The sequence below is a fragment of the Bufo gargarizans genome, chromosome 10 (genome assembly GCF_014858855.1).
Source record: "Bufo gargarizans isolate SCDJY-AF-19 chromosome 10, ASM1485885v1, whole genome shotgun sequence".
In the NCBI taxonomy this organism is placed as follows: Eukaryota; Metazoa; Chordata; class Amphibia; order Anura; family Bufonidae; genus Bufo; species Bufo gargarizans.
In genome coordinates, this window is record NC_058089.1 from 178224 (window position 1) to 205430 (window position 27207).

A 27207-nucleotide genomic window follows, 5' to 3' on the forward strand; every position below is an offset into this window, starting at 1 on the left:
GCTGTACAGACATTCTCATCACTTATACAGACGTGGACAAAATTGTTGGTACCCTTTGGTCAATGAAAGAAAAAGTCACAATGGTCACAGAAATAACTTTAATCTGACAAAAGTAATAATAAATTAAAATTCTATAAATGTTAACCAATGAAAGTCAGACATTGTTTTTCAACCATGCTTCAACAGAATTATGTAAAAAAATAAACTCATGAAACAGGCATGGACAAAAATGATGGTACCCCTAGAAAACACAGAACATAATGTGACCAAAGGGACATGTTAATTCAAGGTGTGTCCACTAATTAGCATCACAGGTGTCTACAACCTTGTAATCAGCCATTGGGCCTATATATATGGCTCCAGGTAATCACTGTGTTGTTTGGTGATATGGTGTGTACCACACTCGACATGGACCAGAGGAAGCAAAGGAAAGAGCTGTCTCAAGAGATCAGAAAGAAAATTATAGACAAGCATGTTAAAGGTAAAGGCTATAAGACCATCTCCAAGCAACTAGATGTTCCTGTGAGTACAGTTGCACATATTATTCATAAGTTTAAGATCCATGGGACTGTAGCCAACCTCCCTGGACGTGGCCGCAGGAGGAAAATTGATGACAAATCTAAGAGACGGATAATCCGAATGGTAACAAAAGAGCCTAGAAAGACTTCTAAAGAGATTCAAGGTGAACTTCATGCTCAAGGAACATCAGTGTCAGATCGCACCATCCGTCGTTGTTTGAGCCAAAGTGGACTACATGGGAGACGACCAAGGAGGACACCATTGTTGAAAACGAATCATAAAAAAGCAAGACTGGAATATGCCAAACTACATGTTGACAAGCCACAAAGCTTCTGGGAGAATGTCCTGTGGACAGATGAGACAAAAATCGAAGTTTTTGCCAAGGCACATCAGCTGTATGTTCACAGACGAAAAAATGAAGCATATCAAGAAAAGAACACTGTCCCTACTGTGAAACATGGAGGAGGCTCTGTTATGTTCTGGGGCTGCTTTGCTGCGTCTGGCACAGGGTGTCTTGAATCTGTGCAGGGTACAATGAAATCTCAAGACTATCAAGGAATTCTAGAGAGAAATGTACTAGCCAGTGTCAGAAAGCTTGGTCTCAGTCGCAGGTCATGGGTCTTGCAACAGGACAATGACCCAAAACACACCGCTAAAAACACCCAAGAATGGCTAAGAGGAAAAAATTGGACTATTCTAAAGTGGCCTTCTATGAGCCCTGACCTCAATCCTATTGAGCATCTTTGGAAGGAGCTGAAACATGCAGTCTGGAAAAGGCACCCTTCAAACCGGACACAACTGGAGCAGTTTGCTCATGAGGAGTGGGCCAAAATACCTGCTGAGAGGTGCAGATGTCTCATTGACAGTTACAGGAAGCGTTTGATTGCAGTGATTGCCTCAAAAGGTTGCGCAACAAAATATTAAGTTAGGGGTACCATCATTTTTGTCCATGCCTGTTTCATGAGTTTATTTTTTTACATAATTCTGTTGAAGCATGGTTGAAAAACAATGTCTGACTTTCATTGGTTAACATTTATAGAATTTTAATTTATTATTACTTTTGTCAGATTAAAGTTATTTCTGTGACCATTGTGACTTTTTCTTTCATTGACCAAAGGGTACCAACAATTTTGTCCACGTCTGTATATCACTGACATAGTCCACAGCGCTGTACAGACATTTCCATCACTTATATATCACTGACATATTCCACAGCGCTGTACAGACATTCCCATCACTTGTATATCACTTACATATTCCACAGCGCTGTACAGACATTCCCATCACTTGTATATCACTGACATATTCCACAGCGCTGTACAGACATTCTCATCACTTGTGTAGCACTGACCTATTCCACAGCACTGTACAGACATTCTCATCACTTGTGTAGCACTGACCTATTCCACAGCGCTGTACAGACATTCTCATCACTTGTGTAGCACTGACATATTCCACAGCGCTGTACAGACATTCTCATCACTTGTGTAGCACTGACCTATTCCACAGCGCTGTACAGACATTCTCATCACTTGTGTAGCACTGACCTATTCCACAGCGCTGTACAGACATTCCCATCACTTGTGTAGCACTGACCTATTCCACAGCGCTGTACAGACATTCCCATCACTTGTCCTCAGTGGGGCTCACAATCTCATCCCTGACTACTCTGCATTCAGAGCAGGTCTCTCCTGCGGGGGAGCAATGCTGTGAGGACCAGTAAAGCCCAGTGGTCTGACATTTATCGAGAGGATTCTTTATGGTTTTGATGCTTTAGCAGCAGAGTCTGACGTCATGTGACTTCCCTGCACTGTTCATTGTTAATCCCGGTCTGGGGGTCGCTCATCATGTGACTTCTCTGCACTGTTCATTGTTAATCCCGGTCTGGGGGTCGCTCATCATGTGACTTCTCTGCACTGTTCATTGTTAATCCCGGTCTGGGGGTCGCTCATCATGTGACTTCTCTGCACTGTTCATTGTTAATCCCGGTCTGGGGGCCGCTCCCCCCGGTCATGTGACTTCCCTGCACTGTTCATTGTTAATCCCGGTCTGGGGGTCGCTCATCATGTGACTTCCCTGCACTGTTCATTGTTAATCCCGGTCTGGGGGTCGCTCATCATGTGACTTCCCTGCACTGATCATTGTTAATCCCGGTCTGGGGGTCGCTCATCATGTGACTTCTCTGCACTGTTCATTGTTAATCCCGGTCTGGGGGTCGCTCATCATGTGACTTTCCTGCACTGTTCATTGTTAATCCCGGTCTGGGGGGGGGTCACTCATCCCAGTCATGTGACTTCCCTGCACCGATTATTTTTTTTTTTAATCGTTAAGACCCCCATCAGTCTGTCTCTGGAGTGGGGGAGGAAACCGGAGAACATCCAAACTCCATGTAGATGTTGTCCTTGGTCAGATTGGAACAGTGGACCCCAGCGCTGACCACTGAGCCATTGTGCTGCATTGTGGGTGGGAGACACTCCATCAGAAAATCTCCCTGCTCACCACCTTTCCTTCTCTCAGATAGAAGACATCTTGAAATCAGACTTCTGGTCACCAGTCCTCCACGAGGGCCGGCTTCACATCTTTTCCTGGTCCAGCAAAACCTACAAGAACAACCACTTCAAGTTCAGCCTAGACCTGGCTCTCCCTGAGGCTTGACCTCTGTAGCCACAATGAATGTAGACTAATGACCTCCCTCTCGAAGAACCTTGTATCTCAGAGGTTGACATCATCCAAAACCTTCAGTTATTCTAATAAAATAAGGTAAACTTCTAGAACCAAGACATTCTGCAAGATAAGTCTTCAGCTATAAGAAATCAAGTGTTAGAATTTGGCCAATTTCCGACAAGGGTATTGAGTGTAGGAAACAGCGTCCCGATGATTTGTGTTCCTGCTCACATAATGGCTCCAGGGCAGGAGCACAGCATTACACGTGATCAGACCGTGGGTCATAGGAGCAGCGTGCAGGACACCATTGTATTTCTCGCACTACGCTGGAGTTGGTGTGGAGAAGTAAAGGCCACATTTGAAGGGCTCGCTGGTCAGAGTTCCACCTGCTTCTTCACCGTGGTGGGGCCCCCCCGACTCCCAGCAGATCGACTATTTGAATGTGTACGGCGCCAGTTGTCAGACCCACAAGGATAGGTCATCAATATTCTACTGCCGGAAAATTGCTTTAAGCTGACATTGTGAATTATCTTGGACAACCCCTCTGATCAACTAGGGTTTGTTGCAATGTGTCAGCGAGGACAATCTATCTGCAGCCTGCCTCATCTTTGCTTAGGGGATTTCACACACTGTGAATCTGCCCTTAATTAGGGCAATTAGCTGAAGGCCACGCACATGGCAGTATTCTGCACCTCCTCACGGCCGTACTCTGCTTTTACACATACAGGTTTTGTGCACAGTTTCTGGAGCGAGGTCGTGTCTGTCCTGGACACTTAGACTCCCTCTAAGAATCAGAAATCCTAAACATGGAAGCCCACCCCAAGCTTCCTGCAGACGGCTGCTAATTCACTTCTAGGAGGTATAATAGAGTAATGGCCATAAGAATGGGTGCTCCAGTGACATGTCAGCAGAAGGGAGAGGAGACGTGCGGCCGAGATGAACAAAAGGTCCTAGAAGTGGATGAGGTATGCCGAACCTCACACCTCCCCGATGTTGCCAGGCCCAGATTACCTACTTTAAAGAAAAATCAGCACAAGGCAGGGATTAGCCGAATTCATCTTGGTATCTCTTTAATAGATTGCATATACAGATGTTTCAGCCACACACTTCAAACTCTTTGAGAGTAGAGATTCGTGTCCAATTATAACATGCGTCAGAAGATGAAGGCCGTCTGTCTCCGCTTACGTGACCGCTTCGTATCCAAATTGAATCAAACATCTTAGAGGTTTAAGAGAAATGGAAGAAAAGAACAAAAAGGACAGAGGGTGTCGCTGACGGCAGCAGCAATGTCTCACCAACCCCTTCTAATTCAAGTTACCTCCAGGGAGCGACTCCGGCTCCGAGCCGCAGAACAACCTGCAGCGAAGTGGACGCCGCCGGCCCCGCACATCCCTTCTAACGCAGAAACTGAAAAATCAGCTGCCAAATTATTTTTTATTTCACGGGGCGGGAAGGTCAGGTATAAAAGTGCTGTTCATGTCCGTATTTCATAATTGGTGTAGTGCTACAAGTGTTCAACATTCGGCATCAGGAGCGGCCAGGTCTGTCCCCGCAGGGAAGGCGCCTAATGGGCTACAAATCATTGGCCTCCATGTTTTGTATTTTTTTCTACAATAAAAGAATGAACATTGATCTGAGGCAACAAATGTGTTTAGGCTAAAGACACTAAAACGGGTGAAGTAAAATTGGCCCTTGTGAGTCGTGAAAGATTTTAAATAGTCCCGCGTTTCCACCAGATTGTGAAGATTTCTACCCCCTCCCACAGGAGAAGAAAAAAAAAAAAAGCTGCCACGATGACATGTCCCCCATGGGCATCAGATCTCCTCAGTTTGGAAGCAGAGCTCAGAAAAATAAAAATAAAGAATATAAAGGAAACCCCCGTGTGTTTGCTGTCCCCGGGCCGAGTCGCATGATCCGCTCTCACACTCTCCAGAATCCTACGTTCAGAGCCTGAGCCACTTCTGGATCCACTATCGGGAGGAACACAAGCTTCTCACTACAATCAGTCACACGTCAGCAGGAAGAGAAAGTGACAGCTCAATTCATGCCTGGGGCCGGGCCGCCAAAATGGAAGGAACTTGGCACAACTGGAGCATTGAACTTGTATCCTCCGTGTTTCTCGATCATTTTGGATTCTGGAGAGAGAAGAAATGGTAAGAATCTGCGTGACACAATCTCATCCAGCGCCGGAGCGAGCCGTGTACTAACCGCCTCCGATTACACAGGGAATGTAGAAAAGGCACGCCTCACTGTATTACACAAACCTCTCTGCAGGGGCAGCCTGCAGTGTAAAGCATGGACAGTATAGACATGGTGCACATAGAACGCTTTATTCAGTTCACGCTGTTTAGGGCCGATTCACACGACCATGGTGGGCGGCATCTCCCAGACTGACGGCATCATACTGATCGCACATCTATTGTATACGTGATGGGGTCAGTACGACAGACCCTCAATCGATTCATTTATGGATAAACAGCGTGCGTGTTTTTCTCACTCCCATCAGTAGAAATGACTCATCTGCAAAAACAGCCCGAAATACGACAAGCATTTATAAAAAAAAAAAAAACGGATGTCACCAGCCCCAAGGACTCGAGGGTTCACGTGCTGTCCGTCTCAGAAATGGGTAACACAACAAATAGTCGTGTCAATACTTAAAGCAGGATTCTTATAATGTGAAGTGACATTTGTGTTCTGAGGACCAGCGCCCACCATTAGGGCGTTCCCTTACCATGAGCCGCCCGCCTCTGTTCCGCCAGCGTGGCGATGTCCTGTAACTGCTTTCCTTGCTCTTCATTTAGTCCTTGTGTGAGAGCCTGATACCAGGCCGGGTCCTGACCCTGCAGCTCTGAAACAAGGCGGTCACAGCGATTAGCTCTCGTCCGTCCGGACACCCACATTACACTAGACGCACATGGACAGTCCAGAACGTCTGAGCCCACGAAAGGCAGGACACAGCCCGGGGAGGGGGTCACCGACTGGTACTTTACTTACTTTGAAATATAGCTTTAAATATCTGATATTCATCTACAGGGTTGTCTTCATCATCGATTAGCGTAGTATAACCCTCAAGTGCCGTTTCCTCTGCATCATCTTCCTCCCAATCCTCATCATCCCCATCCTCTCCTGCTTGCTTAGCCAACATCTCCAGGTATTCCTGGCCGTCTTCATCTATGTCATCCTCATCACTACCAAGTTCTGGAAGCATGTAAAAATCAGCTACAACCCCAAACACAAAGGGGCGACCAAAAATCACCAACGCAAAATACTGTCAGGAGTTGGCGTTTCTTACCAGCTTCGTCTTCCTCCTCGCCGTCCTCTTCATCGTCACTGTCGTTTTCTTGCTCTGCATGGCAGGCATAAGCTCTCTTCAGACCATTAAATAAGAGGATGAAGGCGGGCAGAATTTGTGAGGAGATCTCGGCCAGTACTTGGGGCCGCTGCTCGAGTTCTATAATCGCACACAGTCCCAGGACGCAGATCTTCCGATCATGTAACCTGCACAGGGAGAATGGCTCGTGTCAGCGCTTGTATTACCAGCACGGCGGACCCCCAGAGCCGAAGACACTCACCCTAGGAAACAGTCCACATCGTTCAGCCACTGCTTGATGAAGTGGTTTGTGACGGGCTCCACGGTGTTGGGGAAGCGCAGGTTTTCCAAGGTGTTGAGAAGGAGGGGAGGACTGTAGTACAAAGCAGCTATGGCCACCTGGAGGCACATGGTTCTCAGCTCACTCGTCTTCACTTCCCGGGTTAACCTCTCCAGAGCGGCTTCAACAAATAACGGGATGCACTGCACAAGGGGAACAGACCGGGCAAAAGCTGACAACCATAACCAGGAGAAACGGACGGCCGCCTGCTGAGATGCATCAGCCCTCATAAACCTCACCTGGTCAATCCCACGTCCCTTACACTGTAAGATGACAACTTCTAGTAGCTTAGCTGCGTGACATTCAGCGTCTTCCCCAGCCACACCCGTCAGCACCTGTCAGGAAGAATATCCATGTTACACCGGGACCACATCAGGCAATAACTGAGAAAATAACGATCCCTTCCGATATACGGAGCTGCAGAGCTGAGGTTCATCTGTTACCCAGTCACAGATGTAATTACTGGGTCGAGGACCACCTCCATAGTGTGCACCCACCTTTTTACACATACTGTAGATCATCTCCAGGTACTTGGTGTCTGATAGGAGGGTGTCCGTGTCCACAGTCACATAGTTATGCAGCAGAGGCATCATATCTGGTCGGGGTACACAAGACCGTTACACATTTCTCTCTCCTTTCATAATGGGTTTAATATTTAAAGATGAAATATGTGAGAAAAGTGCAGGACGAACGAGCTCCTTGAGTTTGAAGTTACCCCCCATGTGAACACAGCCCCAGAGCAGCTGGATCCTGGAGCAGACTAACCTGTGAAGTAGTCAAATCCGTCCTGCTGAAAGACCTCAAACACCAGTGGAAGGAGCTGCCACATCTGGGCCGATACCTGCTGGCAGGTGAGACTGTGCGCCAGAGAGAAGATCTCTTCATAAAACTCTAGATGCACAAAGATGGAGTCATTTTTCGTATCCCTACCCTAAACCTAATATTCCCCAGAGCTCCAGCTTACCTAGAACGTGCTGCTGCAGAACGGTGCCGATGACCTGGAGGCAGATCCCTTCCAGCTGCTGAGTGATCTGAGAAAACACACAAAACCGTTCAGTCGCCAACACACCCGAGACGTCTCCTAAGGCTGGAATCACACCAGCAGTCTGATCCAGATGGAGGTAAAAAAGCTACAACCTAAAAGGACTATTCCCATCTCAGAACGGACCCCTCACCTCCACCAGCCTGAGGCCAGGACTACAGAAGCAGACGATCTGTGCTATACTCCTGCCGTAGCTTGTGAGATGTAAGACCATGCTGCTCGCTGTGCCGAGCCACGGCTGTTTCTGTAGTCCCACCGGCTCTAGAGAAGCAGGACCTGCCTCAGACAGGTATTTCCAGAGGATATGGCATAAATGGTTGAGAAGGGAATAACCCTTTAAAGTGACAGACCCTAAAAAAGAATGGATGCTACTGAATGATACCAAGCATTGTCCAGCCATTATCATGGAGATGCAGACACAGAGCGGACGGTGATGTGCATGTGGCCCGAGGGTCACTGAAGGATTACTTGTGCTGCCCACCTCTTTATGATCCTCCACAACGCTGAGAAGGGTGTCGATAGTGTTGAGGATTCCCATGGCTGTAACGGCTTTATCATCGCTGCCCTCTTCATCGGGACCCGTCTGAATGACTTGATTGAAAGTCATTGCCTAGAAAACGAGCACAAGAATTCTAGTCTCACCTTTATTATTGAAAGGGTCGATCCGATCACCATCATGCCTTGTCGGAGACTTTGGAGGCTGGCCAGTGGTGGGAGCGTCCAGAAGACGTCACTAGACCAGTACTATGAACTCCTAATTATCTCGGGCCGCAGGATTCGTGTGAGTGGAGCAGCCAGCCAGCAGGACGCCAACAAGCTGCTTTACTAGACACAGACTGACACTGTGCACACAGCCCTGCAGCCACCAGGTACTAAACACAGACCGACACTGTACACAGCCCTGCAGCCACTGGGTACTAGCCACAGATCGACACTGTACACAGCCCTGCAGCCACCGGATACTAGCCACAGATCTGACACTGTACACACAGCCCTGCAGCCACCGGGTACTAGCCACAGACCGACACTGTACACAGCCCTGCAGCCACCGGGTGCTAGCCACAGATCTGACACTGTACACAGCCCTGCAGCCACCGGGTACTAGCCACAGATCGACACTGTACACAGCCCTGCAGCCACCGGATACTAGCCACAGATCTGACACTGTACACAGCCCTGCAGCCACCGGGTACTAGCCACAGATCGACACTGTACACAGCCCTGCAGCCACCGGATACTAGCCACAGATCTGACACTGTACACACAGCCCTGCAGCCACCGGGTACTAGCCACAGACCCGACACTGTGCACACAGCCCTGCAGCCACCGGGTACTAGACACAGACCCGACACTGTGCACACAGCCCTGCAGCCACTGGGTACTAGACACAGACCCGACACTGTGCACACAGCCCTGCAGCCACTGGGTACTAGACACAGACCGACCCTGTGCACACAGCCCTGCAGCCACCAGGTACTAGCCACAGACCGACACTGCACACAGCCCTGCAGCCACCGGGTACTAGCCACAGACCGACACTGTACACACAGCCCTGCAGCCACCAGGTACTAGCCACAGACCCGACACTGTGCACACAGTCCTGCAGCCACCAGGTACTAGCCACAGACCCGACACTGTGCACACAGCCCTGCAGCCACCAGGTACTAGCCACAGACCCGACACTGTGCACACAGCCCTGCAGCCACCAGGTACTAGCCACAGACCGACCCTGTGCACACAGCCCTGCAGCCAGTAGGTTCTGCTTTACAAGACCCAAATGTACACTTCAGATCCTGTGTAACATCCACTGAGCATCTGCCATGAGGCCTACTGGCTAATCAGTCCCATACAATCTCCCAGACTGCGCAGACCCTATAATAAGCATTTAGCAGTCCTATAAACAGACTCACCAGGTGCTGCGTCATCTCCACCGCTATGGGCGTCACCTCTTCGCTGTACTCGCAGATCATTTTCTGGATGACATTGGTGAGGTCATCGTTCTCAGTCTCGCGGATGATGTGCAGCAAGGCTTGCATCACAGGCCTGATGAAGGGGGCGATATACTCCTTGGCTGAAAAGTAAGACTTTATTATAGAGGCTGCACAGGGCAGTGCTTGGGGTGCTCCGATATCCGTGGCTGTCAATCAGCCTCTCATCCTTTTCAATGGGAAACCTGTACCGAAAACTGTGGACAGGAATAGAGAGCAGCGCGGCAGCCATATGCGGATAAGGCCCTATTGATGCGAGTACCGCAGCAAATACACGAGAAATCAGAGGGGCGCCTCAACTTCCAAGGTGAGATTTTCTGGGTTTATAGTTCTGCCCAGCAGCGTCTATGACCTAATGTCACCCTCGCCTGCTCCCCGCCGCTCCGGTCAGCCATGTGCTATGTGTGATGTATATTCTTCCGCACTACGAAGCGGATTTGGGAAATGAAGCATTGTCAGTTCTTGTCGGAAACATCAGGCTATTTGCAGCCTAGCCTCACAGATCCGCACTCCGGTACAGCCAGAGCATTAGAAGTCTCCGTCCAGCCCCATTCACTATGATGCATGCGGCAATGTTTTCCCGGCCTGCTGGATCTCTGCCGCTAGCCTGCAACTAGCCATGAGCCGCTTAGCCCTACTGAATGCAGACAGACGGCATGTACAACTACAAATCTGCAGCAGGAAGGCCATCACAGGCCGTCATACATCCGTCTGCCTGCAGCCACCACTAGGGGTGCGCACCCCTCAGTAGGCACCTATGGCGTACCTACCTACATACTGGGCAGAGACTAGAGCCACATAGATGGGACGCACCTTTCTCCTGATTGCTGATGAGAACCTGAAGGGCGATGGCGGCTTCCACCTTCACAGGCATCTCCCGGTCATCGATGAGACACCGTCTGGTCAGCTCTAAAGCCGTCTGCAGGTTCTGGTCATTCTTGAACTTCACTTCACAGAAATAGTGGAGCACCCAGCAGGCCTGCGGAGGAAGACGTGTCAGAGGAGACGCAAACGGCTGGGGTGGAGCCCACAAACACCCGGCAGCACCACAGGGCGACTTACCCTCGCCCTCATATAGCCCAGCTCGCTGCTGAAGAGGGGGAACACATGGTTCTGCAGCATGAACTCCATCTGATCCTTGTAGATCTTTTTCTGCAAGAAAGTAGTAAGACCAGAATAAACGGACGCTGAAGACCAACTGTCCAGAACTGGCTCCAAGAAAACGGTGCAGGGAAGCGTTACCTGCACAACAGCGAGTGCTGCTCTGAAGGAACAGTACAAGGCGACTCACGTTAACGATACTGACCCTGTGGAGGTACGTATATGACCGCCATTTATACCAGGCTGAGGCAGTGTGCATTGCTCCAGTCCACAACTTAAAGGGGTCCTCTCACCTCAGTAAGTGGCATTTATCATGTAGAAAAAGGTAATACAAGGCTCTTACTAATGTACTGTGAGTCTCCATGTCGCCTCCTTTGCTGGCTGGATTCGTTTTCCCATCACATTATACACGGCTCGTTTCCATGGTTACAGACCACCCTGCAATCCATCAGTGGTGGTCGTGCTTTCACAATATAGGAAGAGAGCTATGTGCGCTCCCATGGTCGCGGCCACCAGAGAGGCTGATGCTTTTTCCTATAGTGTTCAAGCACGACCACCACTAATGGATTGCAGGGTGGTCTGTAACCATGGAAACGAGCAGTTTAATGCGACAGTAAGATTAGGCTACTTTCACACTAGCGTTCGGGGCTCCGCTTGAAGGCTCTTACAAGCGGCCCCGAGCGGATCCGTCCAGCCCTAATGCATTCTGAGCGGATGCGGATCTGCTCAGAATGCCTCCGCCCCGCTCGGATCCGTCCAGACTTACAATGTAAGTCAATGGGGGCGAATCCGTTTGAAGTTGACACAATATGGCTCAATTTCAAGCGGATCCGTCTGACTAAATTTCACACTTAGAATTTTTTCTGAAATATAATGCGGATGGATGCGTTGTGAACGGATCCGTCTGGTGTCTGCTCCGAGCGCAAGTGGGAAAGTAGCCTTAATCCAGCCAGCGAAGGAGGCGACATGGACAATCACAATACATTAGGAACTGCCTCGTATCAACTTTCTCTATATGATAAATGCCACTTACTGAAGTGAGAGGACCCCTTTAAGAGGATCTTCCTCAGAATCAATATCAGATCGAGGGGGGTCCAACACCCCACCCGCGCCGTGTAGATCCTGGTGCACTGCGGCTCAGCTCCTGTACACCAGAATGGCCACTACACGTGGACAGACCCTTCTGCTTCCAGTCCACACCAGCTGACTGGTGGGGGTGTCCGACCCTCAGGACAGGCCATAGATTCAGGAATCCCCTCCGCAGAATATAAAGCAGGCTCCCAACAAGCCGGCCTCTAGAAGGGAGGGCGCCAGGTCCGCGTGCGCACCCGCCTCATGTACCTTCAGTAAGATTTCTGCCAAGGACCCGATCATATGGAGGGCGCCGTCTTTCTTCCGGGGGTCTGCTGCAGGCTCCGTGAGAATCTGGTAACAATATCCCATCGTCTTCTGCAAAACCTGGAGGAAAGAGCGCAAGACAGGAGAGGACAATCACTCCCAACATCTCATACGGGAGCTTCTGCAACAGTCACAATTCTACACCGGTACAAGGGTTAGTAAGAGCGCAGAGTGCACCTGTTCCTCACTTATCAAGATCTCTGCTTACTGTCAGCAAAGAGAAACACTTGTTTACATTCAAAGGCTGAAACAAAAGTACTTCAACCTAGTCCTGCTCACAGCTGACTGGCTCGTTACAATGTACAAGTCCCACCCCGGCCTAGTCCTGCTCACAGCTGACTGGCTCGTTACAATGTACAAGTCCCACCCCGTCCTAGTCCTGCTCACAGCTGACTGGCTCGTTACAATGTACAAGTCCCACCCCGGCCTAGTCCTGCTCACAGCTGACTGGCTCGTTACACTGTACAAGTCCCACCCCGGCCTAGTCCTGCTCACAGCTGACTGGCTCGTTACAATGTACAAGTCCCACCCCGTCCTAGTCCTGCTCACAGCTGACTGGCTCGTTACAATGTACAAGTCCCACCCCGGCCTAGTCCTGCTCACAGCTGACTGGCTCGTTACAATGTACAAGTCCCACCCCGTCCTAGTCCTGCTCACAGCTGACTGGCTCGTTACAATGTACAAGTCCCACCCCGTCCTAGTCCTGCTCACAGCTGACTGGCTCGTTACAATGTACAAGTCCCACCCCGGCCTAGTCCTGCTCACAGCTGACTGGCTCGTTACACTGTACAAGTCCCACCCCGTCCTAGTCCTGCTCACAGCTGACTGGCTCGTTACACTGTACAAGTCCCACCCCGGCCTAGTCCTGCTCACAGCTGACTGGCTCGTTACAATGTACAAGTCCCACCCCGTCCTAGTCCTGCTCACAGCTGACTGGCTCGTTACAATGTACAAGTCCCACCCCGTCCTAGTCCTGCTCACAGCTGACTGGCTCGTTACAATGTACAAGTCCCACCCCGGCCTAGTCCTGCTCACAGCTGACTGGCTCGTTACACTGTACAAGTCCCACCCCGGCCTAGTCCTGCTCACAGCTGACTGGCTCGTTACACTGTACAAGTCCCACCCCGGCCTAGTCCTGCTCACAGCTGACTGGCTCGTTACACTGTACAAGTCCCACCCCGGCCTAGTCCTGCTCACAGCTGACTGGCTCGTTACAATGTACAAGTCCCACCCCGTCCTAGTCCTGCTCACAGCTGACTGGCTCGTTACAATGTACAAGTCCCACCCCGTCCTAGTCCTGCTCACAGCTGACTGGCTCGTTACAATGTACAAGTCCCACCCCGTCCTAGTCCTGCTCACAGCTGACTGGCTCGTTACACTGTACAAGTCCCACCCCGGCCTAGTCCTGCTCACAGCTGACTGGCTCGTTACAATGTACAAGTCCCACCCCGTCCTAGTCCTGCTCACAGCTGACTGGCTCGTTACAATGTACAAGTCCCACCCTGTCCTAGTCCTGCTCACAGCTGACTGGCTCGTTACACTGTACAAGTCCCACCCCGGCCTAGTCCTGCTCACAGCTGACTGGCTCGTTACAATGTACAAGTCCCACCCCGTCCTAGTCCTGCTCACAGCTGACTGGCTCGTTACAATGTACAAGTCCCACCCCGTCCTAGTCCTGCTCACAGCTGACTGGCTCGTTACACTGTACAAGTCCCACCCCGGCCTAGTCCTGCTCACAGCTGACTGGCTCGTTACACTGTACAAGCCCCACCCTGCCTAGTCCTGCTCACAGCTGACTGGCTCGTTACAATGTACAAGTCCCACCCCGGCCTAGTCCTGCTCACAGCTGACTGGCTCGTTACACTGTACAAGTCCCACCCCGGCCTAGTCCTGCTCACAGCTGACTGGCTCGTTACAATGTACAAGTCTAGACATTACTATGAGCTAAACACAGCAGCACAATCTCACGTCTGCCCTGTATTTTGGTACAATGTATCAGCGCAGGTAAAATGTATTTGTCTGAGAGGATTATCTAGACACACTAACAGCTCAATCAGCTGTGTGGACAGGATTCTTTCCCTGACAGCAAGCAGAGTCCGTGAAGAATGAAGCGACTTGGGCTTCATGTGAACGGTTCCCGGCCGTACCTCCTTCCTCTTACTGCAGGATGTGAAGAGCAGGGTCTGGGCCGCAGTCGTGGGGGAGATAAAGTCCTCAAACACGTCTAGGAGAAGAGAGACGATATCAGACAAGCGAACTCCTCTACCGTAAGCAGAAGCTGTGCCAACACGACACCCGCTATTACAGTCTCAAGTTACTCGCGCTTGCATATATCTTCACGCCCGCAGGTTGCTGCTGCAATTGTGTGTTTTAGAGGGTCTTTTGGCAACAGCTGAATCCCACACACATGTGCTGCCAAGCGAGGGGGTTCAGCCTCCGCAGTCTGGACGCACTGAGGTCGGCCTCTCCCCGAGTCCAGCTGACTCGCCTCATTTAATTATCTTACCAAATTTCATGCGGATGTATTCATAGGGGTCCTCCTGCCAGAGCTCCTCATCAGAGTCCGTGTAACACATCAGAGGGAAGATGACGTCCTGAATGATGCCCTGAGGCCACAGAGAAGAATGTCAGCCACGAGGTCCACGCACAGCAGAGGACGACCTGGGGGTACAACGTGGACACTCACCTGGATGTGCGGCTTCAAGTTCTTCCACGTCAGTGCATGGGACACCCCCTGGTTGAGATAGTTGAGCGTCTGCTGCAGGACTCGGGGCGCCAGGTAGTGCTTCTCCTTATACTGGTAGAGGACCTTCAGCAGAACCTAAACCAAGAGGATCACATGAGCTGCCACCTGTGAGCAGTAATATGCTGTGCCCCGGGAGACAAAGCTGATCACCCCTCCTATGAAGCATGTCTGAGAGTTTGGAGGCTGGCCAGTGGCGAGAGCGTCCGGGAGACATCACTAGACCAGTACTATGATCTCATCATTATCTTGGGCCGCAGGATTAGGTAGTGGAGCAGCCAGCCAGCAGGACGCCAGCAAAACTGCTCTACCAGACACAGACGGACACTGTGCACACAGCCCTGCAGCCGCCAGGGACTACTGTACAAGACAGAACAACACTGGAGAGTAAGAAAGCCGCCGTATACCGACACTGGACTTCATATACCAGCAGGTAGGTACTGCTTTACCAGCCCTAGACTGTGCACTGCGCAGGTAGGTACTGCTTTACCAGCCCTAGACTGTGCACTGCCCAGGTAGGTACTGCTTTACCAGCCCTAGACTGTGCACTGCCCAGGTAGGTACGGCTTTACCAGCCCTAGACTGTGCACTGCCCAGGTAGGTATGGCTTTACCAGCCCTAGACTGTGCACTGCCCAGGTAGGTACTGCTTTACCAGCCCTAGACTGTGCACTGCCCAGGTAGGTACGGGCTTTACCAGCCCTAGACTGTGCACTGCCCAGGTAGGTACGGCTTTACCAGCCCTAGACTGTGCACTGCCCAGGTAGGTACGGCTTTACCAGCCCTAGACTGTGCACTGCCCAGGTAGGTACGGCTTTACCAGCCCTAGACTGTGCACTGCCCAGGTAGGTACTGCTTTACCAGCCCTAGACTGTGCACTGCCCAGGTAGGTACGGCTTTACCAGCCCTAGACTGTGCACTGCCCAGGTAGGTACGGCTTTACCAGCCCTAGACTGTGCACTGCCCAGGTAGGTACGGCTTTACCAGCCCTAGACTGTGCACTGCCCAGGTAGGTACGGCTTTACCAGCCCTAGACTGTGCACTGCCCAGGTAGGTACGGCTTTACCAGCCCTAGACTGTGCACTGCCCAGGTAGGTACGGCTTTACCAGCCCTAGACTGTGCACGGCTTTATTAGCTGCAGACTGACACTGAGTGTTAGGACCGTCCATAGTAGGACTGGTGTGTTCAATGCCATGGTCCCCACTAAGGTTGGGATAATAGGATGATGAAGAGAAGGGGCGCCACTGCACGAACCTGCTGAGCCCCAACTGCAAAGGCCTTCAGAAACACTTCAGCAAACTCATTGTACTCCTTGGACACGTTGCCTGGACTCCCGTACCTTGAACGTGAGGAACAAACGTTTTACTGCGAGTCAGTCGTAGAATATTCTATCTGTAGTTCTATTTCCACCCCCCCCCCTCCAAATCCCAGGGCGCCGGTTACCTCTCAAACAGCCGGGCCAAGATGTGCAGCGCCCACTTCTTACACTTCCACCATGGCAGCTCAGGCCGGTCATCCTCATCAACCTGGAGGGTCTCCTGCAGGAGAAGGGACCATGATGGACAATATGGCAGAGCACCCATCAATCAGGAGGACACCAGATCCAGGGATACTCACGGCAGGAACGTCCCGGTCCACCACAGTCTTCAGGATCTCTATCCATTCAGTCAGGTTCGGCTGATTAATCAACTCCAGCGGCAACGTATACTGCAAGATGCACAAGATGGCGGAGTCAGCAGGAAGCCAGTACTGTACCGGCGGCACCCGTGACCAGAGCGGCCACTGCTCACCTGGACCAGGGCGTAGAAAATCTTAAAGATCTGTTTCTGGATCAGGACTGACTGCTCGGAGGGGTCAGGAAGCAGACGGATGAAGCGCTCCTTCAGCATGGGCAGGAAGTGTTGCATAGCGGCAATGAGTGGACTCCTCTCCTCTGGTTTCTTATATCTGCGGAGGGAATAGAACTATAATGGAGGGGAAGACCACTGCTATCTGGGTGTGAATGGACTGATCAGACCACCGTCACTTACTCGTAGTTTTTCACCAGCTGGTAGAGGCAGAGCAGGATCCCCAGCCAGCAGGCGCTGTTATCGGACTGCAGATAGAAGCCGATCTTCTCCACCACGGCGGTCCAGCGGTTCGGGTAGTCGTGTTTGATGATGTGATGGATGCAGGTGGTGAGCTGGACCCTGCAACGGGGATCACACACACAAAAGCATTACGTACCAGCCGCGCGCAAACTCCATGGACGTCACAAAATAAACGACCAAACCCTGCGCTTTATTACAGTGAAACCAGCACCGTGTGCGCACGAGAAGAATATCTGAACACAAAACCGCATGTTCATTCAATGAATCATCAGCATCTGACCGGCGGGGGTCCCGGGTGTCGGACCCCTGCCGATCAGATGCCGCAGCCTTCTCACCGTTTACCGCAGGCCTCCATTCAAGTGAGCAGAGCTTAGCCGCGCCCAGGCGAGTGAGACTAGTCGTGACGTCACTGGGCCGGCGGTAAACAGCGCCGCAGCCTCCTCAAACAGCTGATCGGCGGGGGTCCCGGATGTCGGACCCCTGCCGGTCAGATGCCGCAGCCGCGCCCAGGCCAGTGAGACTAGTCGTGACGTCACTGGGCCGGCGGTAAACAGCGAGAAGGCCGCAGCCTCCTCAAACAGCTGATCGGCGGGGGTCCTGGGTGTCGGAGCCCGCCGGTCAGATGCCGCAGCCTTCTCGCTGTTTACCGCAGGCCTCCATTCAAGTGAGCAGAGCTTAGCCGCGCCCAGGCCAGTGATACTAGTCGTGACATCACTGGGCCAGCGGTAAACAGCGAGAAGGCCGCAGCCTCCTCAAACAGCTGATCGGCGGGGGTCCTAGGTGTCGGACCCCTGCCGGTCAGATGCCGCAGCCTTCTCGCTGTTTACCGCAGGCCTCCATTCAAGTGAGCAGAGCTTAGCCGCGCCCAGGCCAGTGATACTAGTCGTGACATCACTGGGCCAGCGGTAAACAGCGAGAAGGCCGCAGCCTCCTCAAACAGCTGATCGGCGGGGGTCCTAGGTGTCGGACCCCTGCCGGTCAGATGCCGCAGCCTTCTCGCTGTTTACCGCAGGCCTCCATTCAAGTGAGCAGAGCTTAGCCGCGCCCAGGCCAGTGATACTAGTCGTGACGTCACTGGGCCGGCGGTAAACAGCGAGAAGGCCGCAGCCTCCTCAAACAGCTGATCGGCGGGGGTCCTGGGTGTCGGAGCCCGCCGGTCAGATGCCGCAGCCTTCTCGCAGTTTACCGCATACCTCCATTCAAGTGAGCAGAGCTTAGCTGCGCCCAGGCCAGTGAGACTAGTCGTGACGTCACTGGGCCGGCGGTAAACAGCGCCGCAGCCTCCTCAAACAGCTGATCGGCGGGGGTCCTGGGTGTCGGAGCCCGCCGCTCAGATGCTGATGATCTATCCAGAGGATACATCAGTTTAAACAAACTGCCGAACCCCTTTAAATGTTTATGTTGAGAGACTGGAAACCCATGTGAACTAGTCCAGCTGATGCATTTGTTACAATGTATCAGTATAGCTGGACAGGAGTAGGTCAGAATATAGTTTCAACTTCTGGAGACCAGAGATGTCTTTTACTGACTGCAAGCAGAGGAATGATGAGGAAATGATAGGAAGTTTATAAAAAACTTGCAGAACTTCCCATGATACAATAATGAGGTGCCTGGCCCTTTAAGAGTGCTGCAGACGAGGCTCTCACCTGATCAGCTCTGGGGACTGGATGATGGCCTCCACAATATTCTCTCGGATGCAGTGACGATCCTCCTCGGGGATAGTGTGAGTGGGCACTTCTCCAGGGGTCACTTCGCGATCCGGCCAATACTGAGTGATCATATTCTTCAGGTATATGACACCTACAGGGAGGATGGGGAATTACAACCTGTGATATCAGTTCCTGGGAAAGCTGGGTGGATGAAATAGCAGGATTGTGACACCCAGCTTTCCTAGGACGACTCGAGGAGGCAGGAAATCTGAGCAGCGGAAAGTTCCGTCTGAGCCGCTCGGACGCCGCGTTCTGCACATTGAGCAGATTTGTTCGCCATGTTCCCGGTAAGAAACAGAAAACCTTAAATTACGGATCCGCTTTAGAGGCGGCGAGCAGCTGCATGGACGCCACGTCTCGCCCTGGGAGAGCGCCATCTTTTTTTCCTGTAGGTTCTAATCCTCGCCCGACACTGAAGGGTTACCCGGAGCGGCACTCACCTGCTTGCCGGACTGGCAGCTCCAGCTGCTCGGACATGGTGATCTGCAGCAGGGTGGACACGAAGGTCACAGACTTGTGGGACTGGAGGGGAAACAAAACAAGCAGGAATGAAAGACTGATACACTGTAACAAACCCTCAGACGTGTGCGCAGCTAACAGAGCGGACACAACTGTAACAAACCCTCAGCTGTGCGCAGGACAGGCTGGCTGCCTGTGGATGTAAAGATTGCCTTTATATTTATTGACAGCAAACAGAGTTCTTGAAAACGAAGCGATACAGAAAGTAAGACACTGAAGAGGCCCCAGAACTAGGCGCCCGGTGCAGTGTGAATGGCGCCCGATCGTCCCCCGCGTCTGCAGGCAAACTCTTAAAGGGCCCATCACATTTTCTGGATGCAACTGTAGCAAAACCTCAGCTGTGTGTGAAGGACTAAGTCCCTGGATTTCAACTTTGGAGAGACAGGTTTCCATCTACTGACAGCAAGCAGAGCTCATGTAATGGACAGAAATTGACCCCAGGTGTATGAACAGTTTATCTACATAGGACTTTCAGTCCTGTCATGATAAGCGGCCGGCACGGGGGAGGGGGATCAGCGTCACCTGGGGTCACACGGCCACAGGGAGCGGAGGTATAGACTGCAGAGAATGTGCTGAATGCGGCACATCTGACAGGCCCGGCTCTGCTTCATCAGCAGCACATTAATCCGTCCACAGCCGCCACCCAGCTTTCCACAGACCCTGAAAGACCCTACCAGTCTCCGACTGCTGTGCCCACGGGGCAGCCTTCAGTCAGTTCATGAACCCGGAGGCTCAGGATGAGCATGACTATAGGTTCCTATCCAATTAAGGGTCCATTCACACGTCCGTGTTTTGCGGATCTGCAAAACACGGACACCTGCAATCCGCAGACCGCACATCACAGACAATATAATAGAAAACGCCTTTTCTGGTCCGCAATTGCAGACAAGAATAGGACATGTTCTATTTTTTTCAGGAACGGAATTACGGATGCGGAAAATATGGATACAGATCCCGAAAATGTGGATGCGGATCCGTTCCAGCCCCATTGAAAGTGAATGGGTCTGAAAATTGCGGAACAAACGCGGACCCAAATTATGGACGTGTAAATGGACCCTAAACAGGAATATGAATGGTGACGTGGGGCCCCCAGGATCTAGAAGGCCTGTGTTTCAATTCCTCACCATATTAGGAGATTTCTGCTTGCTGTCAGTGAATTTAATCTGTTATATGCTGCGTGACGATGCAAGGGGAACCTGATTGTGTGTCACAATGTCTGATCCGCTCAGGGATAAGAGTTCCCCTTTAGAGGTTCAGTTTTGGGGCGACTCTGGAGAGACTAGCACCCGCCATGCAGCGAGGACACATGCATCGTGCTCTCTTCAACAAACTTTATTCACAAAGTCCCAGAGAACGGCGTGTCGGAATGTCACTGCGTTACGAGAAGCAGAAGGGCCCCAGAGAGGGAAGGAGGAGGAGCCCGGGGGCCGTCAGCTGCTGTGAGTCACCGCACAGAACCGCATGCAGGAAATGACTGAACAGGAAGTGGAGAGAATGAGGAGCCGGGGAGGGGGATGGAGCTGCAGAACCGCCTGGCCAGGGCGCAACACATCGGGACGTCCTTCAAGATCCCAGAACTACAGGGCTCCTCCGTCACCTCTCCGGGGTGTGACCGTCACTGGACGGCCCAAAGAGTCCTAAAAACGCAGCATCTCAAACCCCCTCCTGGTCTTCTGAGCCATCACAACAAGGCCTCAGCGTCGTCCCCTCCCCCGAGCGGTCAGAACAAACTCCTGCATGAAGCTCCCAACATCCTCACTACCACTCCCAGCAGCTGCGGACAATTAGCTGTAGTACTATGCAGAGAGACTGAATCTGACCGGCAGGGGTCCGACACCCGGGACCCCGCTGACCAGCTGTAAAAAGAGGCGGCTTCCTGGTCATTACATCATCGGAGTGCTTGAGATTACCCTGCACCGCCACTGAGGGCAGGTCATCAATATACATGGCAGGAAGACCCCTTTAAAGGCTTTTCTAAGGCCCTCCCTGATTACAGTAACAACTTTTTCAATGGTACTGCTTAATGAGCCAGTTATACGCCGCGCCCCGCTCGCCGGACCTGGAGAGCAGCGCCGCCCCCCCCGCTCGCCAGACCCGGAGAGCAGCAGCGCCCCCCCCCCCCCGCCAGACCTGGAGAGCAGCAGCAGCGCCGCCCCCTCTCCCCCCCCGCTCGCCCAGACCCGGAGAGCAGCGCCCCCCCCCCGCCAGACCCGGAGAGCAGCAGCGCCCCCCCCCCCCCCCCGCCAGACCCCGGAGAGCAGCAGCAGCGCCGCCCCCTCCCCCCCCCCGCCAGACCCGGAGAGCAGCAGCAGCGCCGCCCCCTCCCCCCCCCCCCCCGTTCGCCAGACCCGGAGAGCAAGCAGCAGCGCCGCCCCCTCCCCCCCCCCCCCCCGTTCGCCAGACCCGGAGAGCAGCAGCAGCGCCGCCCCCTCCCGCCCCCCTCCCCCCCCCCCGTTCGCCAGACCCGGAGAGCAGCAGCAGCGCCGCCCCCCTCCCCCCCCCCCCGTTCGCCAGACCCGGAGAGCAGCAGCAGCGCCGCCACCTCCCCCACCCCCCGTTCGCCAGACCCGGAGGCAGCAGCAGCGCCGCCCCCTCCCCCCACCCCCGTTCGCCAGACCCGGAGAGCAGCAGCAGCGCCGCCCCTCCCCCCCCCCGTTCGCCAGACCCGGAGAGCAGCAGCAGCGCCGCCCCCTCCCCCCCCCCCCGTTCGCCAGACCCGGAGAGCAGCAGCAGCGCCGCCCCCTCCCCCCCCCCCCCCCGTTCGCCAGACCCGGAGAGCAGCAGCAGCGCCGCCCCCTCCCCCCCCCCCCGTTCGCCAGACCCGGAGAGCAGCAGCAGCGCCGCCCCCTCCCCCCCCCATTCGCCAGACCGGAGAGCAGCAGCAGCGCCGCCCCCTCCCCCCCCCCCCCAGTTCGCCAGACCCGGAGAGCAGCAGAGCCGCCCCCCCCCCCCCGTTCGCCAGACCCGGAGAGCAGCAGCGCCCCCCCCCCCCAGACCCGGAGCTCGCCAGAACCAATCCCCCCCCCCGCTCGCCAGACCCGGAGAGCAGCAGCGCCCCCTCCCCCCCGTTCGCCAGACCCGGAGAGCAGCAGCGCCGCCCCCTCCCCCCCCGTTCGCCATACCCGGAGAGCAGCAGCGCCCCCCCCCCCCAGACCCGGAGAGCAGCGCCGCCATTCCCCCCCCCCCCGCTCGCCAGACCCGGAGAGCAGCAGCGCCCCCTCCCCCCCGTTCGCCAGACCCGGAGAGCAGCAGCGCCGCCCCCTCCCCCCCCGTTCGCCAGACCCAGAGAGCAGCAGCGCCGCTGAAAGTTGTTCCTGTAAGCAAGGAGGAGAACATGAAAAAATATATTGTATAACTTTAAGAAACTGTGTCACATCTGACCGGACCCCAGAGTGATCCTGAGCGGGGGGCACCATCCGGTCAGGGAAGGAACCAGGAGAGGGCCGTCTCCTGTACCCCCACATTCCCACCACTTATTTCAGGTCATTATTTGTGACAGAAGTCGTTACATTAGCCGCCCCCCCCCCCCCCTAATACTAGGGGCACCGGGGAAGGGGCCGAGGAGCACTGCAACGTCTCCAATGCAGACACTGACCCTGAATGACAACCATCTGCACTTGTGTCAGTCCTTACTGCAGATCTGGCATTTTGTTCAGGAGAAAAGGCTGAACAGAGCTACAGGTCCCTCCCAGAACAGGTGACAAGAATACCAGAACCCTCATCCTCCGCAGCTGCGACTCATGGGACCCCCAGTGCAATCACTACTCTAAATAAGACAGAACTGAAGTGAACGTCTGCAGAGTAGACAGAACGGGGCCACCCGAAGTCAATTCGCTCACCCCTACTCATTTCCATGGTTACGACCACCCTGAAAGCCAGCAGTGGTGGTCGTGCTTGCACACTATAGATAAAAGCACAGCCCTGTGTGAGCTTTTTACTACATGCGACCACCGCTGCTGGGTTGCAGGGTGGTCTGTAACCATGGAAACGAGCAGTGTATAATGTGATGGAAAAATGAATCCAGCCAGCGAAAGAGGCGACATGGAGACTCACTGTACATTAGGAAGCGCCTGGTCTATATGATAAAGGGGTTCTCTGACCTCAGTAAACGGCATTTAAGTCTTGATCTCACAGCTGAAGGTTTGTTACAACGTTTAGACAATGTTCTGTGGGCTGAACACGCCCCGACATTCTGTTACACTGTGTCAGTGCAGGAAAGATTATCAGTCCGGAGTTCTGACTGTTGTACTGACAGGAAACAACTGTAACAAACCCTCAGCAGTGCAAAGCGTTAGGTCAGGAAGGGCTCACAACCTCTAGAAATAAAGGAGTGGCTCAATTCATTGACAGTAAGCAGAGATCTTGAAAATGAGAACTAAAATTGAGGCTACTTTCACACTTGCGTTTTGGGTGGATCCGTCATGGATCTGCAAAAACAGATGATCCTTAACAATAATACAACCGCATGCATCCGTTCTGAACAGATCCGTATTATCTGTACTACAGCCAAGACGGATCCGTTTTCTATTGCGCCAGATTGTGTCAGTGAAAACGGATCCGTCCCCATTGACTTGCATTGTGTGCCAGGACGGATCCGTTTTCTATTGCGCCAGATTGTCCCAGTGAAAACAGATCCGTCCCCATTGACTTGCATTGTGTGCCAGGACGGATCCGTTTTCTATTGCGCCAGATTGTCCCAGTGAAAACGGATCCGTCCCCATTGACTTGCATTGTGTGCCAGGACGGATCTGTTTTCTATTGCGCCAGATTGTCCCAGTGAAAACAGATCCGTCCCCATTGACTTGCATTGTGTGCCAGGACGGATCTGTTTTCTATTGCGCCAGATTGTCCCAGTGAAAACGGATCCGTCCCCATTGACTTGCATTGTGTGCCAGGACGGATCTGTTTTCTATTGCGCCAGATTGTCCCAGTGAAAACGGATCCGTCCCCATTGACTTGCATTGTGTGCCAGGACGGATCCGTTTGGCTGCAGGCAGCGTTTTTGGTGTCGGCCTCCAGAGCGGAATGGAGACGGATCGGAGGCGAACTGACGCATTCTGAGCGGATCCTTCTACATCCAGAATGCATTAGAGCCCTGAGCGGATCGCAGAAACGGAAACCAGAACGCCAGCGTGAGCGTAGACTCAGTATAAACAATTAATATTCAACAAAACTATTTAAAAAAAAAAAAAACGCATTCTCCCGGATTAAGACATTTTCTTGGGTTTCTGCATCCGCCCGTTTTTCACGGTGGAGCGTCCATATTTACATGAAGTCACATGTCCACCGGTACTCACGGCGATGACATCACTACGGACACACGGTAATGACAGCGCAGAAAATGTCTGGGAAATTATATCAAAACGTATTAATTATTCAGATTTTAAATTATTACAACTTTATTTTCCAGTCTGTCCCTTTAAGAGGGTTTTTTTGTTTTTTATTTCTCTTTTTTTTTTTTTTTTAGGAGGAAATGTCTGAACCGGGAGAAACATACGGACGTGACACGGAGCAGACTGGGTACATGAGGGCCCGGCGGGCCCCGGCTCTCACCTCGTTGAGCTGCCTCTCGGCCGCCTCCCTCAGGGCCGGGTCCATGGTGCCCCGCAGGGCCTCGATCAGAATGCTGGGGTCCATGGTGCCGGAGACGCGCCGCTTCCCTGTCAGAGTCCGGGGCTAGAGACGAGCTGCGCACATGGAGCCGCCACACAGCTCAGCGCCCGGCGCGAAAGGAAGGAGAGCGCCAAGGCCCCGGATGGATCCGCCCCCCCAGGCGTCGGACAACGTCACTTCCGGCCGCCGCTGCGCTGCCTCCTGGGACTTGTAGTCTCTGCTGGTAACGGGTCGGGGGGTGTCCCGGGGGCGCGTGGAGGCGTTCTGAGCGTCACAAAATGTCTGCCAGAAACGGCGGCCCCAGCAGGTCACAGTTCCCTTAGTCTTCACGAATGCTGGGAGTTGTAGTGCAGCAGTCGGAGGTGACTACTGCAGTCCACGGGTAGTATATAAATGGGTTAATACCAGGCCACAGCTTCCTCTGTGACTGCTCATCCTGAGCTTCTCGGTTCATGAATAGAATGCTAGGCATACAGATAACTAGCTGCCCAGTGTAAGGGCTCATGCAGACGAGCGCGTCCTCCGTGCTGCAGACAATTAGCCGTTTGCGGAACCGTTGGTCCGTGATCTGCGATACCTTCAATAGTGGAAACAAATCGAGCCGCGATCCCACGGAAGCACTTCGTGGCGCCGCCGCTCCGTATCTAGCGTACGAGGCTGGTCCCCGTATATTGCGGACCCACGCTCGTGTGCATAAGCCCTAAGACAGGGAGCTGCGGCTGCCACGTGATGCTCCTCCGTGTTCAGCGTGGTGGCCGGGGACGTGGCTCCGGGTAATACTCGCAGGCATGTCAGGTGAACGCTCTGGAACGTGCGGCACCGTCTTCTCCCACCTCAGATATCGTTAGTCACTGACGATAAATATCTTGTGTCCGCAGCAGCGATTGTGGCGCCATCTCACCACCAGCTGTCGTATCATCCGCAGTCGCTGAGCTCGATGAGGGCGACATGTAGGGCCCTGATCAGCCTCGTATCACAGAGAACAGATCGAGCGCTGGCGATGTACGTCCATGATGGCCGCCCCGGATACCACCCTGTAGAAGGCCTCAGGAGTGGAGGAAAACGGACTAAGGGGCCATTCACAACACCGTATATGTTTTGCGGTCCCCGAAATTCCGAATTTAGCAGAACACCGCCGGCCCTAGGATACAAATGCCTATTCTTCTCTGCAGCTGTGGTCGATAGGACATCTTCTATCTTTTTTGCAGGACCACAGAGCCGAAGTACGGATCCGGGCGGCACATGGTGTTCCGTGCGAAATCAACCTGTCACGTGGATTTAGAAATCCTCAACATATCAATTCTGAAGATTTCACTCTGCAGAAAAAAACATCAAATCTGCACCCAAAAAAAAACAAACACAAAGGAATCCACACAGAATTTCTGTAAAACATCCTGCACCCGTGTGCAGGTAGACATATACTCCAGAGCTGCACTCCCTATTCTGCTGGTGCAGTCACTGTGTACATACATTACTTATCCTGTACTGATCCTGAGTTACATCCTGTATTATACTCCAGAGCTGCACTCCCTATTCTGCTGGTGCAGTCACTGTGTACATACATTACTTATCCTGTACTGATCCTGAGTTACATCCTGTATTATACTCCAGAGCTGCACTCACTATTCTGCTGGTGCAGTCACTGTGTACATACATTACTTATCCTGTACTGATCCTGAGTTACATCCTGTATTATACTTCAGAGCTGCACTCACTATTCTGCTGGTGCAGTCACTGTGTACATACATTACTTATCCTGTACTGATCCTCAGTTACATCCTGTATTATACTCCAGAGCTGCACTCACTATTCTGCTGGTGCACTCACTGTGTACATACATTACTTATCCTGTACTGATCCCGAGTTACATCCTGTATTATACTCCAGAGCTGCACTCACTATTCTGCTGGTGCAGTCACTGTGTACATACATCACTTATTCTGTACTGATCCTGTACTGATCCTGAGTTACATCCTGTATTATACTCCAGAGCTGCACTCACTATTCTGCTGGTGCAGTCACTCTGTACATACATTACTTATCCTGTACTGGTCCTGAGTTACATCCTGCATTATACTCCAGAGCTGCACTCACTATTCTGCTGGTGCAGTCACTGTGTACATACATTACTTATCCTGTACTGGTCCTGAGTCACATCCTGTATTATACTC

General features: G+C 52.8%; 1 protein-coding gene and 2 non-coding genes across 3 annotated transcripts; all 3 read right to left on the reverse strand.

Annotated features, from left to right (window-relative positions):
- Window positions 1-4227: 4227 nt before the first annotated feature.
- Window positions 4228-25183, reverse strand: IPO7 (importin 7). The gene is made up of 25 exons (XM_044269585.1): window positions 24977-25183; window positions 19345-19426; window positions 18842-18995; window positions 17136-17294; window positions 16896-17052; window positions 16723-16812; window positions 16549-16643; window positions 16360-16444; window positions 15049-15183; window positions 14869-14968; window positions 14510-14586; window positions 12306-12422; window positions 10926-11015; window positions 10677-10842; window positions 9786-9946; window positions 8357-8485; window positions 7798-7864; window positions 7599-7724; window positions 7331-7428; window positions 7073-7168; window positions 6756-6976; window positions 6476-6681; window positions 6178-6381; window positions 5915-6031; window positions 4228-5318 (listed from the first exon to the last, which is right to left on the reverse strand). Exons 1-25 carry the CDS (start codon window positions 25058-25060, stop codon window positions 5221-5223), a joined length of 3114 nt encoding a protein of 1037 aa, XP_044125520.1. The 5' UTR covers window positions 25061-25183; the 3' UTR covers window positions 4228-5220.
- Window positions 8555-8735, reverse strand: LOC122921186. The gene has a single exon (XR_006387003.1). It is a non-coding gene; the product is annotated as a small nucleolar RNA SNORA23 (small nucleolar RNA).
- On the reverse strand, window positions 15271-15450 carry LOC122921187. The gene has a single exon (XR_006387004.1). It is a non-coding gene; the product is annotated as a small nucleolar RNA SNORA23 (small nucleolar RNA).
- Window positions 25184-27207: the final 2024 nt, after the last annotated feature.